This window comes from Phyllobates terribilis, unplaced genomic scaffold (genome assembly GCF_046119375.1).
Source record: "Phyllobates terribilis strain yellow unplaced genomic scaffold, ASM4611937v1 Scaffold_4__5_contigs__length_816908805, whole genome shotgun sequence".
NCBI classification, from domain to species: domain Eukaryota; kingdom Metazoa; phylum Chordata; class Amphibia; order Anura; family Dendrobatidae; genus Phyllobates; species Phyllobates terribilis.
Window position 1 is genome coordinate 134,040,838 of NW_027362764.1, and position 16,526 is coordinate 134,057,363.

A 16,526-nucleotide genomic window follows, 5' to 3' on the forward strand; every position below is an offset into this window, starting at 1 on the left:
CCAGATCCCAAAAAATGGAGACGCTACAGGTCTCAGAAAATGGCACCATTTTTTTTTTTTAAACAAGCTTTGGAATTTTTTTTACCACTTAAATAAAAAAGAACCTATACATGTTTAGTATCTATGAACTTGTAATGACCTGGAGAATAATAATGGCAGGTCAGTTTTAGCATTTAGTGAACATGGTAAAAAAAAACAACTGTGAAATTTCACCGCACTTGGAACTTTTTTCCTGCTTTTCAGTACACGATATAGTAAAACCAATGGTGTAGTTTAAAAGTACAGCTTGCCCCGCAAAAAATAAACCCTCATATGGCCATATTGACCGAAAAATAAAAAAGTTATCGCTCTGGGAAGAAGGGGAGCAAAAAACGAAAATGCAAAAATGGAAAATGGCCCAGTCATGAAGGGGTTAAAAAAAATAAAGTTTGTTTTGTTTCGCCATTTTCGAGACTCAGGACTTTTTTTTATTCTTCCATCAGTAGAGCTGTATGAGGATTTTATTTTAATTTTTATTTCCATGCCATGCATTCGTTTTTATGGTACCATTTTGGGCTACATACAATATTTTTATTGCTTTTCATTGAAGTTTGGGAGAAATTGCAGCAGCCAAAAAATGACAATGTGTTGTTTTGTTTATGGTGTTTACTTTATAGGTTAAATAATTTTAGATTTTCATTATTCAAATTTTAGAGACAAATATGCAAATTTGTTTTTTTGTCGTAACAAGCTATAGTTAATGGTACCACTTTGGGGTACATACAACATTTTAATTGCTTTTTATTGTATTTGGGAGAAATTCAACCGAGGAAAAACAGCAATTCTGGAGTTTTAAATTATTATTTTTTTTTGCCTTTTCTGACATTTACTGTGTAGGTGAAATAATTTTTACAGGCATGGCAATACCAAATATGCTTATTTATTTTTTTTTTTTAAAATTGGGAAAAGGAAGGGGATTTGATTTTTTTTTTTACCATTTTTAAAGATTTTATTTTTACATTTTTTACTGTTTTATTTTTCTGCAGTACATAGTGAAAATATGTCTGGGCTTCACAGGAGTACCAAGATGGTGGTGAAAGAGGCCTTCAGAGGGTACATCGGCTCTCCACAACACCATCGTAGGGGGTATGAAGGAGGAGAGTTATAGGAGCCTAAATCCTGATCTCTTAAACGCCGCAGTCAGAGATTGTCAGCAATATTTACGTGGTTAAACAGCAGCAATATGAACTAGCTTTGGTCGCTGCTGATAAAACCAAGGTGCCGGCTGTATAAACAGATGCTGGCCCAAATAGTACATCATGGAGCAGCAGGAAGAGGTTAAAAGCATCAATCCTCACAGACGAACCACGGGCATCAAGTCGTTCAGAAAGCAGACATTTGACATCCCTAATGTCTACCCATCTTTAGGCTTATGGTATATGTGCGCTATATATATATATATAGCTCAATATAGCGATGCTGGAATAGCAGATGATAACCCTTTTCATAAATGTGCATGAGAATAGCTTCCTTAAACCCTGGATCCCCAAAGTTTGACAAAGCCTCAGGTGATGACCGGGGACTTTCACTGGGTGAATACGTATTTGTAAAATTTACACTATATCCATACTTACCACAAGGACTTGGGTTGTTAATACGCAGGCAGCGAGAAATTGTGTCTCCACCAGAAATATGGGTTCCAAACCTTCAAATTAGAAAGTTTTTTTTAATCAATTTATAACTTCTACTTTAAATAACAGTGACATATCTTTAGTGCTAAATGTAGAACCTATTTCCCCCGGTCCATGACCCAAGCGGAGGCTTCAATCTAATTTTCTTATCTCTCACACAAGTTCACAGTGCAAAAATAATCCGATTACTCAGAGAAAAAGTGATGACATCTGATTACAATGGATGAAAAACTTTTTTTTTCTTCTTCATACATCATGACTTTAAGAGAATCTTTCATCACGATTATGTATGCTAAATGATAGGCATCATTTCGGTAGGACCGAAACACGCGTCGAGGCGAACGCGCTGCTAGATTCTGGTATCTATTGACTGTTAAGGTAATGTACTGTTGTTCAAACTATATGATGCCTATCATTCCCTACTACTATACCTGATAGGTTGTGTACTAGTGTGGGTAATGGTAATATTTGATATATGAGGGGTGTTTGTACTATATTGCTATCACCATATATCACCAGATATACACATGTATGATATTAGACAGCATTGTGTTATTATTGGTGTGGTATTCAATGTATTATAGCTCCATCTCACCGCTCCCCATGTTTGCGTAATTGTTTGCACCTATGCACTTTGTCCCCCCCTTTTATCTGAAACTATATTTTATAATAAAAATCAATTACATTTGTAAATATATATAATTGGGCTGTTGATGGTCTTTTTTGTGTGTTTTGTCCCAAACATATTAGGCTAAAGTATTTCAAAAGCACCTATATCGGTGACATGGGACAACAGGCTAACATGTATTGGTGCCTCCCAACTCTACATTGACAGATGATGTCAGAAGAGAGAGGGATCCAGTCCGCTGAATTTCCGGAGCCGATCATTCCGCGACAGAGCGTTCCTGTATATGGGGGAGTTGGGAGAGACAGCTGTCGGATGTGGATTGGAGCCTTTGCAGTGAAGGGCACCTTACCTTATCACAGGTCCTTCTGTCTGTCGGTCTGGTCTTGGTCCTGTCATCTGGAAATATAGAGGACATCCTTTCACTGTCATCTTTATGAGAATCTCTTTAGGGCTTAGATCTCCAACCTAATGGGAATATCAATGGAGGTTATTAGATACTGTATAAAAAAACATGAAATGATACACAGACTCATAAAAAAATATATATTTATTAAGTACTTTTTGTACGGTTTTTCATTTTGTACATTAATTTTTTTTTTTTCTTACAATGTTTTTGAAGTCCTATAGAAATTTATGGGAAAAAAAAGCCAATATAGTAATATACCAATTAACCAGCAGAAAAAAATACAACAAAAATTCCCAAAACTCTGTGTTTATTGCCTTTCTAATACTTCACTATAGACGTTAAAGTAATGATAATTCCATGAAGAACGCTGTGTGTGAATTCAGCCTCAACACGTTCACTTCAATGAATATGATTCTCTTCTTGTCAGACAAGCGGTCTTCCAAAATATAAAAATACAACTAAAGTGAGATTATGTTACCCAGTTTAGGAATAAATTCAATAAATTACTAGTAGTAAAACTTGGGCATAATTCTGGGTACATTATATAATACAATATTAAAGTGGTTGTTCTCTCATAATATTGATGACCTATCTTGACTATCAATATCAGTTTGGTGGCGGTCTGACACCACCACTGATCAGCTGTTACCAGTTCTGGCGGCTGGGTGTAAACAATGAGGAAAGCTGCCCTGCGCAGCTCCATTCAATGTGTAGCAGCCGCTGCCAAGTACTGCAGCTCTGTTCCTATTCATGGTACTGGGAGCTGTTCTGCAGCACTCAGCAGCAGCTACTACACATTGATCAGAACTGCACAGTGCAGCTCAGTTCAATGTTTTCATGCAGCTGCAGTCAAAGCTAATCGGTGCCGGGTGTGAGACACAGGATGGTTCATAAATGTCATCTGACTGTTGAATTCCTTTAATATGTTTAACATAAGCTGACATACCGTACAGACAAGCAGATCTGAATACTCTCCCCACATATTATTATAAGCAGTCACATCTATAAAGATCTGCTGGAAAGGCCCCAGTGTTCCAGTGTTTGGATGAGCGATAAATGCGGCTCCCCTTCCATCTGATAATACTGTTGTTCTGAACTCTGAAAATACATAAAAAGTCACCCATTATTCATATTAAAAGACAGTCTGGCTGTTTGTTTTTGGAAGAGGGTGTGAGAATGGCTACACCTGAGCTGTGGGAGACCTTAGTCATATAATATGTCTTTCTTGCTGTATTGAGAGTCTGTCAGCACAGAATGACTGCTCAAACCAAGTACAGGCGCTTGGTGCACCCTTGGTGTAGATGAACATTTGAGTGCACCTTCCCACCTACATGTATGTGTTCCCTGTATTTCCATCCCCTCCCTTTTCTTTAATTGTCAGCACTTATTGACAACTTTGCCAAAGGAGGGTGGAGGCAGATGGAAAACAAGTAGGTGAGAAGGTGCACTTAAATTTTTGGCCACGCCAAGGGTGCATCGAGCGCCTGTTCTTGGTTTGAGCAGTCACTCTATACTGATAGAGTCCCTTCAATTCAGATAGACTAGTGTTTTATAATTGTACACTTGTTAGGATCCACTCCTATGTTTGGCTAATAATAAATAGGTCTTAAAAAACTATTCTGGTGATTTCATGAGTTATGTCATAATAAAAATATGATGATCCCTAAGCTCACCCTATGTGGGGTCTTGCATCCTTCTAGCTGCCACTGTTTTTCTGGATTGCATAATTGAGCTAGTGATTGCCAACATCCACAGGTCTTCAGTTCTTAAAGCAACCCTGCATCCTGAGCCTGAAAAGTGACTCTATATTTCTCATGGCTACTCACATTACGTTGCCTCTTCCGACCAGATCACTGTTCCGCTCCTCCTGTTTCCAAGGTGGCTATCACAGTGGCACAGACAGTGCAATGGTAAGTTTAATCCATGCCTTTTATGTGCTGGGGATATGAAAGGAAGGGAAGCTTTGGTTTAGACTTACCACTGAACTCCCCGAGCCACTGTGGTGGCCACCTTGGAAGCAGGAGGAGAGGAACAGTGATCTGATCAGAAGAGGCAATGAGAGTCAAACAGAGGGCACTAGGTAGGGTGACTATACATGTGAAATGTATAGTTACTTTTCAGCCCCAAAGTGGTGGGTCACTTTAAAGGCCAGTGGCACTTATTGCAGCTTTCATCAGCTAATGTACAGTAGAATTGTGTGTTTTTTTAAGAGATTGTCCTCCAGCACTCTAGGCCTCAGCAACAAGGTCTATTTGGTGTTTTTACTGATTTCTTAGTTACTGACCAAGTTCATGTATTTGACTATGTCTTCTTCTCTACTGCCCACCCAAACTTCTGCCTGTCCATTATTATTGACTGAACACTGAGAGCCACGATGCCTACATAACTTGGCATTATCAGACTCTGCTTAAAACCAGCTTAATACAAGCTACTGCTAACAGAAACAACTCCGGGGACAGCAAACCTGAAGATTTCTTGTGGGAAATTACTCAAAATCCCTTAGACATTGCTCACTGGGTAAGCCCAAAACCAAATCTATTAATGATACATTGGGTCACATCTCCAGGAGCCAAGTTACAGAATAGTCCAGTTCACCTACCAGCATCTGCCCTTTTTGTTATTTCTTTGGAAAACCTAGCCGTCCTCTGTATAAGCGAAGATGTTGAACTGTAAGATAAAAACACATCACTTCACATCACATCACATCGATTCATTGAAATATAGAAAGGGAACTGCACAAGCGTCCCAATGAGATTTCTACGTTAACATTACATAATATTAGACAAGAAATAAATCTTAAAGTTGACTCAATCACAATAGATCATGGTTGGCAAATTCAGATTGGCAGACAGTTTAATGTGTAGAGAGCGCACTGACCAGTCGGAGGATCAGCAAGGTTTCAACATGCCAAAATCTTTAGTTTGTTTGGGAATAATCAATGTCAGAAGTGTCTGGGAGCAGTTTGTCTTTATGTAGTCTCAGCCCAAAAGGGTTTTTTGAAGCTATCCCTGTCATGGGTATACCATGACCACGAGAGGCCAGAAGACCGCGGTGTCTGGTTTCACATATTTCTGCACTGGTTAGAAGCACTTCAACATTTTATTAAACAGTGCAGTTTTTTTCCTTGCTAGCAGTGCAAGGGTTAATCTGATCAGTTGAAGCTCCTGGAGCTTTGATACTTGGATTGTCTCAGCTGTTCAGTGTTGGCCACTCCCTTCTGCTATATATGCTCGCCTCTGGCACTTAGAGATTGTCAGTGTTAGTTAATACTGCCTGGTTCTGGAGTTAAAGGTGTAGTTGTTGTTGGAGGTGGCGCTTGGAGATTTGTTCAGATTTGTTCAGGAGACTGTTGCTTAGTGTTTTGCCTGTGTGCACATTGTCATCCTCTCCTATTTGGTTTCTCCTTCCTTTAACTGCCCAGTGTTCCATTCTATTGTCTTGTGAGTGCATTTTGTATTGATTGGAATTTTATTTATCCCTGTCCTTCTTCCCCTGTTTGTCTGTTAAGTGTATTCCTAAACACTTCAACCTCCCACTTCCCTGGGTGGGGGACGGGACAGATAAAGGTTGATACAAGTCCATAGCAAGGCATGTGACCCTGGCGACTTCACCATCAGAAGTAATCCGGGGGACAAGTGTAACATTCCTGGCGGCGTGCTGGCATGGCTTACCACCTCCCACCATGCAAGACCGCCATCTGACCTATCAATCCAGGCTGCACACTTTGCTCCAGTACCTGCTGTGTCTCTTGTCTGATAGCTTAGGGCGGCGGCGCGGCTACTGCCTGATTCTTATTGTTACTGTGTGCGTACTCCTAATGCCTCCCCAGCCTATTGCTGTGAGTCACTGGATACTTAAACCCCCTCTACCCAGTAGGGGGTGCCTGAGCAACACTTTCATTCAGTGTGTTCTGTGCAACTGAGTTGCCAGGTCCTGTCCCGTATCTTGTCTGTTCCGCCACCATGGGGGCTGTATACCCAGGCCTGTTGCCTGTATCTGTGACTTCTAGTCTGTTTCCACCACCCTGGGGGCTGAGTTCCCAGGCTCGTTCCTGTATCTTGTTCCTGGTTCAGTTCCTGTTTGAACAGTGTCCTAGCCCGTTACCTGTTTGTCTCTATGTCCGAACCTTCCCTTTTCCTGCAGTGTCTGAACCTGCACCTAAATCCAACTCGTTGTCTCTGTACTTCTGTTTGTGAGTTTTGTGTCCACTCGCTACTTCATTGTAAGTACCTTGTGTGTATCTGGTTCTGCTTGTCCCGTTTCCCTGCCTCCGTATCTACCTCCTGTGTTCTAATTATCTTCCTGTATTTTCCAGTCTGTTCCATGTGAACAGAGCCCTGTCCTGTCTGCCTGCACCTTCTGCTCTGTTCTGCTCTGCTTGTTCACCGCACCTGCGGGTTTTGTTCCGCTCTGCTCCGCTTGTTCACCGCACCTGCGGGTTTTGTTCCGCTCTGCTCTGCTTGCTCACCGCACCTTCGGGTTTTGTTCCGCTCTGCTCTGCTTGTTCACCGTACCTGCGGGTTTTGTTCCGCTCTGCTCTGCTTGTTCACCGCATCTGCAGTTCCGCTCTGCTCTGCTTGGTCACCGCACCTGCGGTTCCGCTCTGCTCTGCTTGTTCACCGAACCTGCGGTTCCGCTCTGCTCTGCTTGTTCACCGCACCTGCGGTTCCGCTCTGCTCTGCTTGTTCACCGCACCTGCGGTTCCGCTCCGCTCTGCTAGTTCACCGCACCTGCGGTTCCGCTCCGCTCTGCTAGTTCACCGCACCTGCGGTTCCGCTCCGCTCTGCTAGTTCACCGCACCTGCGGTTCCGCTCCGCTAGTTCACTGCACCTGCGGTTTCGCTCCACTCTGCTTGTTCACCGCACCTGCGGTTTCGCTCCGCTCTGCTTGTTCACCGCACCTGCGGTTTTGCTCCGCTCGTTCACCGCACCTGCGGTTTCGCTCCGCTCTGCTTGTTCACCGCACCTGCGGTTTCGCTCTGCTCCGCTTGTTCACCGCATTGGCGGTTTCGCTCTGCTCTGCTTGTTCACCGCATCTGCGATTTCGCTCTGCTTTGCTGTCCACCGCATCTGCGGCTCCGTTCCTGTGTCCCAGTCTGCACTGGTCCCTATCCTGCCTGCGTTCCTACCTGCCAATACCCGCCTGTCTGCATGCCAGCCGTGCCTGCCAGTGCCCACCTGTCTGCATGCCAGCCGTGCCTGCCAGTGCCCACCTGTCTTCATACCAGCCGTGCCTGGCAGTACCCACCTGTCTGTATGCCAGCCTAACCAGCCTGTTCCTGCATTCCCCGGAGTGGGTCAACAGCTGTGACCGGGGTCTGACCTGGAGTAGCACCTGGTCCCTCAGCTCGGTTCCTCCCTGGTTCACGGAGTCGACTGAGCCGCCGTGTGACCTTGGTCGGACCGAGTTGATACTTAGTTACGCCCCTCCAGGCACTCCTCGGTTCATGGTCCAGTGGGATCACTAACCACGCTCACGCCAGTTAGTCCGTGCGTGAGCCTAACAACAAGGATAGACTAGGACACCTCCTAGATTGAGGGATAGGGAAGAAACCCCTTGACCCGGGATATCCTGCAACAGTGAGTGACAAGCCCCTTTCCATAGGATAGGGAATAACTTCCTGTTTGCTGGGAGTCCAAAGGCTGGGACCCACACCAATTCTAAGAAAGATGTCCATTAAGAATTAAGAGAGTAGAGGTCCACTTGCTCGACCTCTGCTCTGTTCAGACAGTTGTCTTCAGAGTCTCCTTCTCAGGATCGGTGGTGCTCTCAGTGGTTGGACCTCCAAGCACTTAGGAAGTTATTCCCTGCCCAAAGGATAGAGGATAACTTCACTTCGTAGTACAAATCCTTTAAAAGGGTGTATAAAAACCAGTATAGTAAAAAATGCTGAAAACATCAAAAAGTCATTCCACTTCTTGTTATATAATCCTGCACACTCTGTAATTTATACAAATGTATGTCTTGCTCATATGACTCACTTAGAGCTCGGCGGTGCTTGTGGTATGTGGCAACCACTGAAATAAGAGACTTGTAGTGAAAATGGTGCAGATATTCCAGAATGATTTGTTATAGTCAATGTCTGCTTAACTGTGCTCTGCAAAGAAACGTCTGATCCAAAGTCAAGGACAAGCTCTTCAGTGTTTGATGGAAGTAATTCATTTAAGCTGCAAAAATATAAAATATTAGATAACAGTTATCATAAGAGAAGACTCATTTTATGTCAGGAGGATCTCCTGATATATAAATCTGATAGGTACCACTGTATAGGCATACACTGCCATTAGTAACCCTTCACCGAGGGTGGCTCTTAAAGGGGTTATCCACTACTGGATAACTCCTTCTTTAATGCGAAAGTGCCCCAGGTAAAATGAACAAATATATACTCGCCTCCCGGACCAGCGCCATTCCATCAATGTCGACGTTGTGTCTCCTGGTGGTTAAGTGACATTGATATTGTTGTGTTATCATTTCAGCCAACCAGCAGTTGCTGATGGGCTGCAAACTTCACAGTTGTGTTGGAAGTGAAGGCTGCAGCCGATCAGCAGCAGCGGTCACATGACGACACTGCTGGAACGGCGCTCGTCCAATAGGTGAGTATGTGTTTCTTTTTTTATTTTACCTGGGATACTATAGCTTTTAAGAAACTTTATAACAATATTTCTGTACTGCTGCAGATATGGCAGAGGAGCGGGGGATGCTGGGGCAGCCAGTTGATTAAATGCACAGGACTATAAGGGGCAGGACATGGGACATGACTGATGTCCTGAGACAGATAGAGAACGTTTATTTTTGTATGTATTACATAACTTCAATTGTAATATGACAAAAAGTATCAGAGGAAGAGAAGAAATTAAGGGAGGAATTGTTTGCATTTTTTATTTTTTTGTGAATTTTCTCCTTAGTGTTCCTACAAGATGCTGATTTATTTTTATGTTTAGTAAGCAATGATAATTTATTAAATGCCTGTAAATTAAAGATGCACCATATTTGTATTCCACCAGTACATGGTCTTACCTCTCTTTTGAAGCTGATAAGGAGTAGCTGACATGAAGACCTTTAGCTTTTGCTTTGACATTTAAAACCAAAGGTTCCTTCATGTCTTCAACAAGACAACATAAAGTTAAGTCATTTATTTCATCCTAAGTACAAAAAGAAGTAAAGTTGGTTAGAGGAAAACAAACCTAAAGAATGTTCACATTGAGATTTCTGACAAGGATTTTTGGATCCGTTTCAAAATCTGCATAAAAAACATTTCAAATACTATTTGAATACCCTTACTACAAATTTAATCGTAAATCCACTTTTCTGTAGTTATGACGAATGTTACAGTTTTTTTTTTAATAAGGTTTTGAAAACCTAGCCATGAAAAAAATAAGTGGCAACGGAAAAAAAATAAGTGATAGGTCATTTCATTAATGCTGATCCCCCATGGAATCTGCTCCAAACTTAGCACTGTCAAGTAAGACATTGCAAAACACTGTGTGGGAAAAAATAATCAAAAACTTCTTCAAAAACTTATCAAAAAACACTTTAGGGGAAAAAAATGACATAACCTAAGAAAAATATCTATTTACATATGTACGATATGTGGGATTAAAGGGTTTGTCAAGTTTTGGCACTTTATATAACTGCATACTTGTTAATCCTCAAAGTGTGCGCTGTCAGGATTCACCAGCGCCGGGAGCGAGCGGTAATGTGATTGGCCACATTCTGACTAGACGTGGGCGGGTTTGCTCAATTCACTTGCATGTCTAGTCGGAATGTGGACAGAAGAATGCACATCACATACTTGCGGCCACATAACTGCCGGCTCCCGTCACTGGCATCGGAAAATCCTTACAGCGCGCACTGTGCATACATAGAGTAACTGCAGATTTTTGTGCCAAACCTGGACAACCACTTTAATGACCAATGATCTAATGGTTATGTGGGCAGCAGGGGAGAGACGAAGGTATTGTTTTGGATTTTAACATGAATAATCCATGACTCATCCAGGAGATGATCAATGCTAAGTGTATGGCTAGGCCGGGTTCAGACGGCCGTAGTAAAATTTGGGCCCGTCACATCTACAATTTGGGAACGTCACTGACTCTGTATCTAGCTCCATGTGCTTGTCCACATAGCAGATGAGTGCAGGAGCTGCCTGCTATTTATATGCACTAGTCGTGTCCATAAATCAGACCAAAGTAATGCATGCCGCTATTTCATTTCCACCCAAACCGTTGGTCCATGTAAATACAGACAATAAGGGCAACTCTCCTGCTGGGATGGCGCCTACCCCAACAAGCGTTTTGGCGTCCTGCCTTTGTCTGGCGGTTATTAGATGGATGTATTTCTTTTTACAATACCCCATTGTCTGTATTCATCACATTTTCACAGGACATGAGTCATCTTTGTTAGGACTCCAGTTCCCTTTTCGGATATTGTTTGCTCTACATTATATTATATTTACTCGGGGACTTGCATCTGTCTACACTATAATTCAACTACCTGGTCCACTGTGAGAATTACAGACATTTTCTTATTTGATTCCTAATTTATAACATCCTCATCCTCCCCTGCAGAGGGTTGATGCCCTTTTGCTATGCGACCCATATTTATAACTATCTCTCTTGATATGAAATAAAGATTATACATTTCTATACTCATTATTGTGATGTTATTTATGGATTTATGGTTGATTTTCACTCTTATTGTTACGCTCGCGCCCGGACAGACTGGCGTGAGCGTGATTAGTGATCTCACTGGACCATGAACCGAGGAGTGCCTGGAGGGGCGTAACTAAGTATCAACTCGGTCCGACCAAGGTCACACGGCGGCTCAGTCGACTCCGTGAACCTGGGAGGAACGGAGCAGAGGGACCAGGTGCTACTCCAGGTCAGACCCCGGTCACAGCTGTTGACCCCCACCGGGGAATGCAGGAACAGGCAGGTTAGGCTGGCATACAGACAGGTGGGTACTGACGGGCACGGCTGGTATGAAGACAGGTGGGTATTGGTAGTCACGGCTGGAATGCAGACAGGTGGGCACTGGCAGGCACGGCTGGCATGCAGACAGGCGGGTACTGGCAGGTAGGAATGCAGGCAGGATAGGGACCAGTACAGAGTGGGACACAGGAACGGAGCCGCAGGTGCGGTGGACAGCAGAGCAGAGCGAAACCGCAGATGCAGTGAACAAGCAGAGCAGAACCGCCGGAGCGGTGAACAAACAGAGCAGGGCAAAACCGCAGGTGCGGTGAGCAAGCAGAGCGGAGCAAAACCGCAGGTGCGGTGAGCAAGCAGAGCAGGGCAAAACCGCAGGTGCGGTGAGCAAGCAGAGCGGAGCAAAACCGCAGGTGCGGTGAGCAAGCAGAGCGGAGCAAAACCGCAGGTGCGGTGAGCAAGCAGAGCAGAGCGGAACCGCAGGTGCGGTGAACAAGCAGAGCAGAGCGGAACCCCAGGTGCCGTGAACAAGCAGAGCAGAGCAAAACCGCAGGTGCGGTGAACAAGCAGAGCAGAGAAAAACCGCAGGTGCGGTGAACAAGCAGAGCAGAGTGGAACCGCAGGTGCGGTGAACAAGCAGAGGAGAGAAAAACCGCAGGTGCGGTGAACAAGCAGAGCAGAGAAAAACCGCAGGTGCGGTGAACAAGCAGAGCAGAGTGGAACCGCAGGTGCGGTGAACAAGCAGAGGAGAGCGGAACCGCAAGTGCAGTGAACAAGCAGAGCAGAACCGCCGATGCGGTGAACAAGCAGAACAGAGCGGAACCGCAGGTGCGGTGAACAAGCAGAGCAGAACAGAGCAGAAGGTGCAGGCAGACAGGACAGGGCTCTGTTCACATGGAACCGACTGGAAAATACAGGAAGATGGTTAAAACACAGGAGCTAGATATGGAGACAGGGAAAGGGGACAAGCAGAACCAGATACACACAAGGTACTTACAATGAAGTAGTGAGTGGACACAAAACTCACAAACAGAAGTACAGAGACAACGAGTTGGAGTTAGGTGCAGGTTCAGACACTGCAGGAAAAGGGAAGGTTCGGACATAGAGACAAACAGGTAACGGGCTAGGACACTGTTCAGACAGGAACTGAACCGGGAACAAGATACAAGAACAAGCCTGGGAACTCAGCCCCCAGGGAGGCGGAAACAGACTAGAAGTCAGAGATACAGTTAACGGCCCTGGGTACTCAGCCCCCCAGGGTGGCGGAAACAGACTAGATTCAGGACAGGACCTGGCAACTCACAGTTGTACAGAACACACTGTAAGAAAGTGTTGCTCAGGCACCTCCTACTGGGTGGAGGGGGTTTAAGTATCCAGTGACTCACAGCAATAGGCTGGGGACGCATTAGGACTGCGCACACTGTAGCTTTAAGAATCAGGAAGCCAGCAGACAAGAGACATACAAACAGCAGGTACTGGAGCAAAGAGTGCAGCCTGGCCTGATAGGTAAGATTGCGGTCTTGCATGGTGGGAGATGGTAAGCCATGCAAGCACGCCGCCAGGGATGTTACAGTACCCCCCTCTTCTTCAAGCCAGCAAGGATTTTCTGCAGAGAATTTGGAGGCTGATCCTTCTCTTCAAGAAGATTACCTCTTCTGTCCACTAGAGGGAACGAAACTGGTCTCACCATCTTGATGACTAGGATGCTTCCTCCCATAGAGCCATCCTCAGCAACAGAGGAAGTGGGTGAAGTACCAGGAACAGGACACAGGAAAGTCTCTCTTCACTTGTTAATATCGGGTAGTACCCCAAAGGATTCACGGGACAACTGGAGGTCCTCCACCAGGTTGGAGGGGTGCAGAGACTCGGGGTTAACCACTGCTTTGACATGCACTTTGCCAAGCTTACTGGATGAAGTGGGCGAAGCACCAGGTACAGGGTGCAGAAAAGTCTCTCTCCATTTGTTATCAGATAGCACCCTGGAGGATTCAGGAGGAAACTGAAGGTCCTCCGCCTAGTTGGAGGGGTGCAGAGACTTGGAGGTAGCCACCGCCTTGATGGACTTATTGCCAGATTTGTTAGAGATGGAGGATCCTTGCTTAGGGACCAACTTCAGTCTGGTTTCTGAGATGACACATCTGCGAGGCGGGGCGGTGCCTAAAGCCAGATCATTGATACAATCGTCGAGACTATGTGGGGACAATGCCTCCCTTCCTTCGGAGACTTAAGCGCACAGCGAGTCAGCGACTAGCAGATCTGGTGAAGAAGAAGAAACTGCTGACTGTCCTGAAGATATGGGGACTGGACACCCCATGCACCTCAGCAGTCCTCCAGGAAACACCATGCAGGATCTCCAGACCTGAGCGGGCACTAGATCTCTCGGCTCTGGACGACCTGTGGTTAAACCAGACAGCACCTGGAATGTGAACTTCTTGATGTGTAATGCTCCAATCTGGAGCTTAGTTTGTACAGACACATTTTGACTGTTTCTGAGTAGGGCTCGTCCTTCCGCTGACAATGCCCAAACCGGCTTCTGGAGTTGTCGGACGGGAATCAGACACCGACTCTTCAAGGCTTTAAGCCTGAAACTTCCGGTTAATCCAAGGCCTTCACTTGCCACGGAGACAGTCATGGTCATCTGTGGAGAGGAAACACTAATGCCAAGGGCAGCCTCTACTACAGGCCTAATGTCTTGGGATTCTCCAACCTTCGCTGGACAAAGACCGTCAGGGGGTCCCAAACAATCGCAGCGGGACCGCAATCCGATTTTGTGACTGAGTTCTAGCCTCTGCTTTGCCTGACAAACATAGTCATCCTTCATGGATTCTGTGTGGATAGCTGCCTCTACAGGCTGGGGAACAAGAGGTCTTTGGGAGGACAGAACCTGGCGTGACGGTTTACCTCTACGCCTTGCACGTCCGGACTGCCTCTTGAGGTTGGGAAGAGAAGTATTCTGAGGAGCATTGTCATCCTGTGTGGATTCTGTGTGGGCAGCAGTCTCTTCAGGCTGGAGAACTGGTAGGCTACCTACACACATCACCCATCGGGGCTGCTCCAGGATATTGGTAATGGAAGCTTTACCAGAAGCTTCAGGATTAGGGTCATCGAAGACCATTAGAAAGGCCACCAGGAAGGCCTGCAGGTCAGAGACGATAGGATCCCATGCTTCCCATAGGGGGTTGATCCATTTCAAGGCATCACCCGCTAGGTAGGACATCAGAAATGCTACTTTAACCCGATCAGTAGGAAAATAGTGAGCATAGAATTTGAAATGCACCATGCATTGCTCCACAAATGCACGGCTTCGTTTTGGATCCCCATAGTACCGTGGTGGATCCGCAGGATCGAGTGCTGATAGCTCCATTTGGGCTGGTGCGTAAATCGCCTGGACCTCAGCTTGCGAAATTTTTTTTCCTTGGTGCACGTATTCGCCAGACAAGGATTCAAATGTCTCTAAGAGCGAAGGGTCGTGGGGCTGAACGGGAACCATGGCCTGAGCAAACTGTTACGCTCGCGCCCGGACTGACTGGCGTGAGCTTGATTAGTGATCCCACTGAACCATGAACCGAGGAGTGCCTGGAGGGGCGTAACTAAGTATCAACTCTGTCCGACCAAGGTCACACTGCGGCTCAGTCGACTCCATGAACCAGGGAGGAACCGAGCAGAGGGATCAGGTGCTACTCCAGGTCAGACCCCGGTCACAGCTGTTGACCCCCACCGGGGAATGCAGGAACAGGCAGGTTAGGCTGGCGTACAGACAGGTGGGTACTGACAGGCATGGCTGGTATGAAGACAGGTGGGTATTGGTAGTCACGGCGGGAATGCAGACAGGTGGGCATTGGCAGGCACGGCTGGCATGCAGACAGGCGGGTACTGGCAGGTAGGAATGCAGGCAGGATAGGGACCAGTACAGACTGGGACACAGGAACGGAATCACAGGTGGGGTGGACAGCAGAGCAGAGCGAAACCGCCAATGCGGTGAACAAGCAGAGCAGAACCGCCAGAGCGATGAACAAGCAGCACAGAGTGGAACCGCAGGTGCAGTGAACAAGCAGAGCATAGCGGAACCGCAGGTGCGGTGAACAAGCAGAGCACAGCGGAACAGCCGGTGCGGTGAACAAGCAGAGCAGAGCGGAACCGCAGGTGCGGTGAACAAGCAGAGCGGAACTGCAGGTGTGGTGAACAAGCAGAGCAGAACAGAGCAGAAGGTGCAGGCAGACAGGACAGGGTTCTGTTCACATGGAACAGACTGGAAAATACAGGAAGATGGTTAAAACACAGGAGGTAGATACGGAGGCAGGGAAAGGGGACAAGCAGAACCAGATACACACAAGGTACTTACAATGAAGTAGCGAGTGGACACAAAACTCACAAGCAGAAGTACAGAGACAATGAGTTGGAGTTAGGTGCAGGTTCAGACACTGCAGGAAAAGGGAAGGTTCGTACATAGAGACAAACAGGTAACGGGCTAGGACACTGTTCAGACAGGAACTGAACCGGGAACAAGATACAGGAACAAGCCTGGAAACTCAGCCACCAGGGAGGCGGAAACAGATTAGAAGTCAGAGATACAGGTAACGGCCCTGGGTACTCAGCCCCCAGGGTGGTGGAAACAGACTAGATTCAGGACAGGACCTGGCAACTCACAGTTGCACAGAACACACTGTAAGAAAGTGTTGCTCAGGCACCTCCTACTGGGTGGAGGGGGTTTAAGTATCCAGTGACTCACAGCAATAGGCTGGGGACGCATTAGGACTGCGCACACTGTAGCTTTAAGAATCAGGAAGCAACAGCACCGCCGCCCTAAGCCAGCAGACAAGAGACATACAAACAGCAGGTACTGGAGCAAAGAGTGCAGCCTGGCCTGATAGGTAAGATTGCGGTCTTGCATGGTGGGA

The 16,526-nt window shown here is 45.9% G+C and overlaps 1 protein-coding gene across 4 annotated transcripts in view; it reads right to left on the minus strand.

Moving 5' to 3' along the window:
- Positions 1-16,526, minus strand: part of DLEC1 (DLEC1 cilia and flagella associated protein) — a 217,021-nt gene that overhangs the window by 16,561 nt on the left and 183,934 nt on the right. For all 4 annotated transcript variants that reach the window (XM_073677767.1, XM_073677768.1, XM_073677769.1 and 1 more), the window contains 6 exons: positions 9,722-9,846; positions 8,686-8,871; positions 5,304-5,371; positions 3,651-3,802; positions 2,648-2,763; positions 1,614-1,684 (listed from right to left, as the gene is read on the minus strand). In XM_073677767.1, coding sequence (XP_073533868.1) covers positions 1,614-1,684; positions 2,648-2,763; positions 3,651-3,802; positions 5,304-5,371; positions 8,686-8,871; positions 9,722-9,846 — 718 coding nt within the window. The remainder of the gene's footprint in view (positions 1-1,613; positions 1,685-2,647; positions 2,764-3,650; positions 3,803-5,303; positions 5,372-8,685; positions 8,872-9,721; positions 9,847-16,526) is intronic.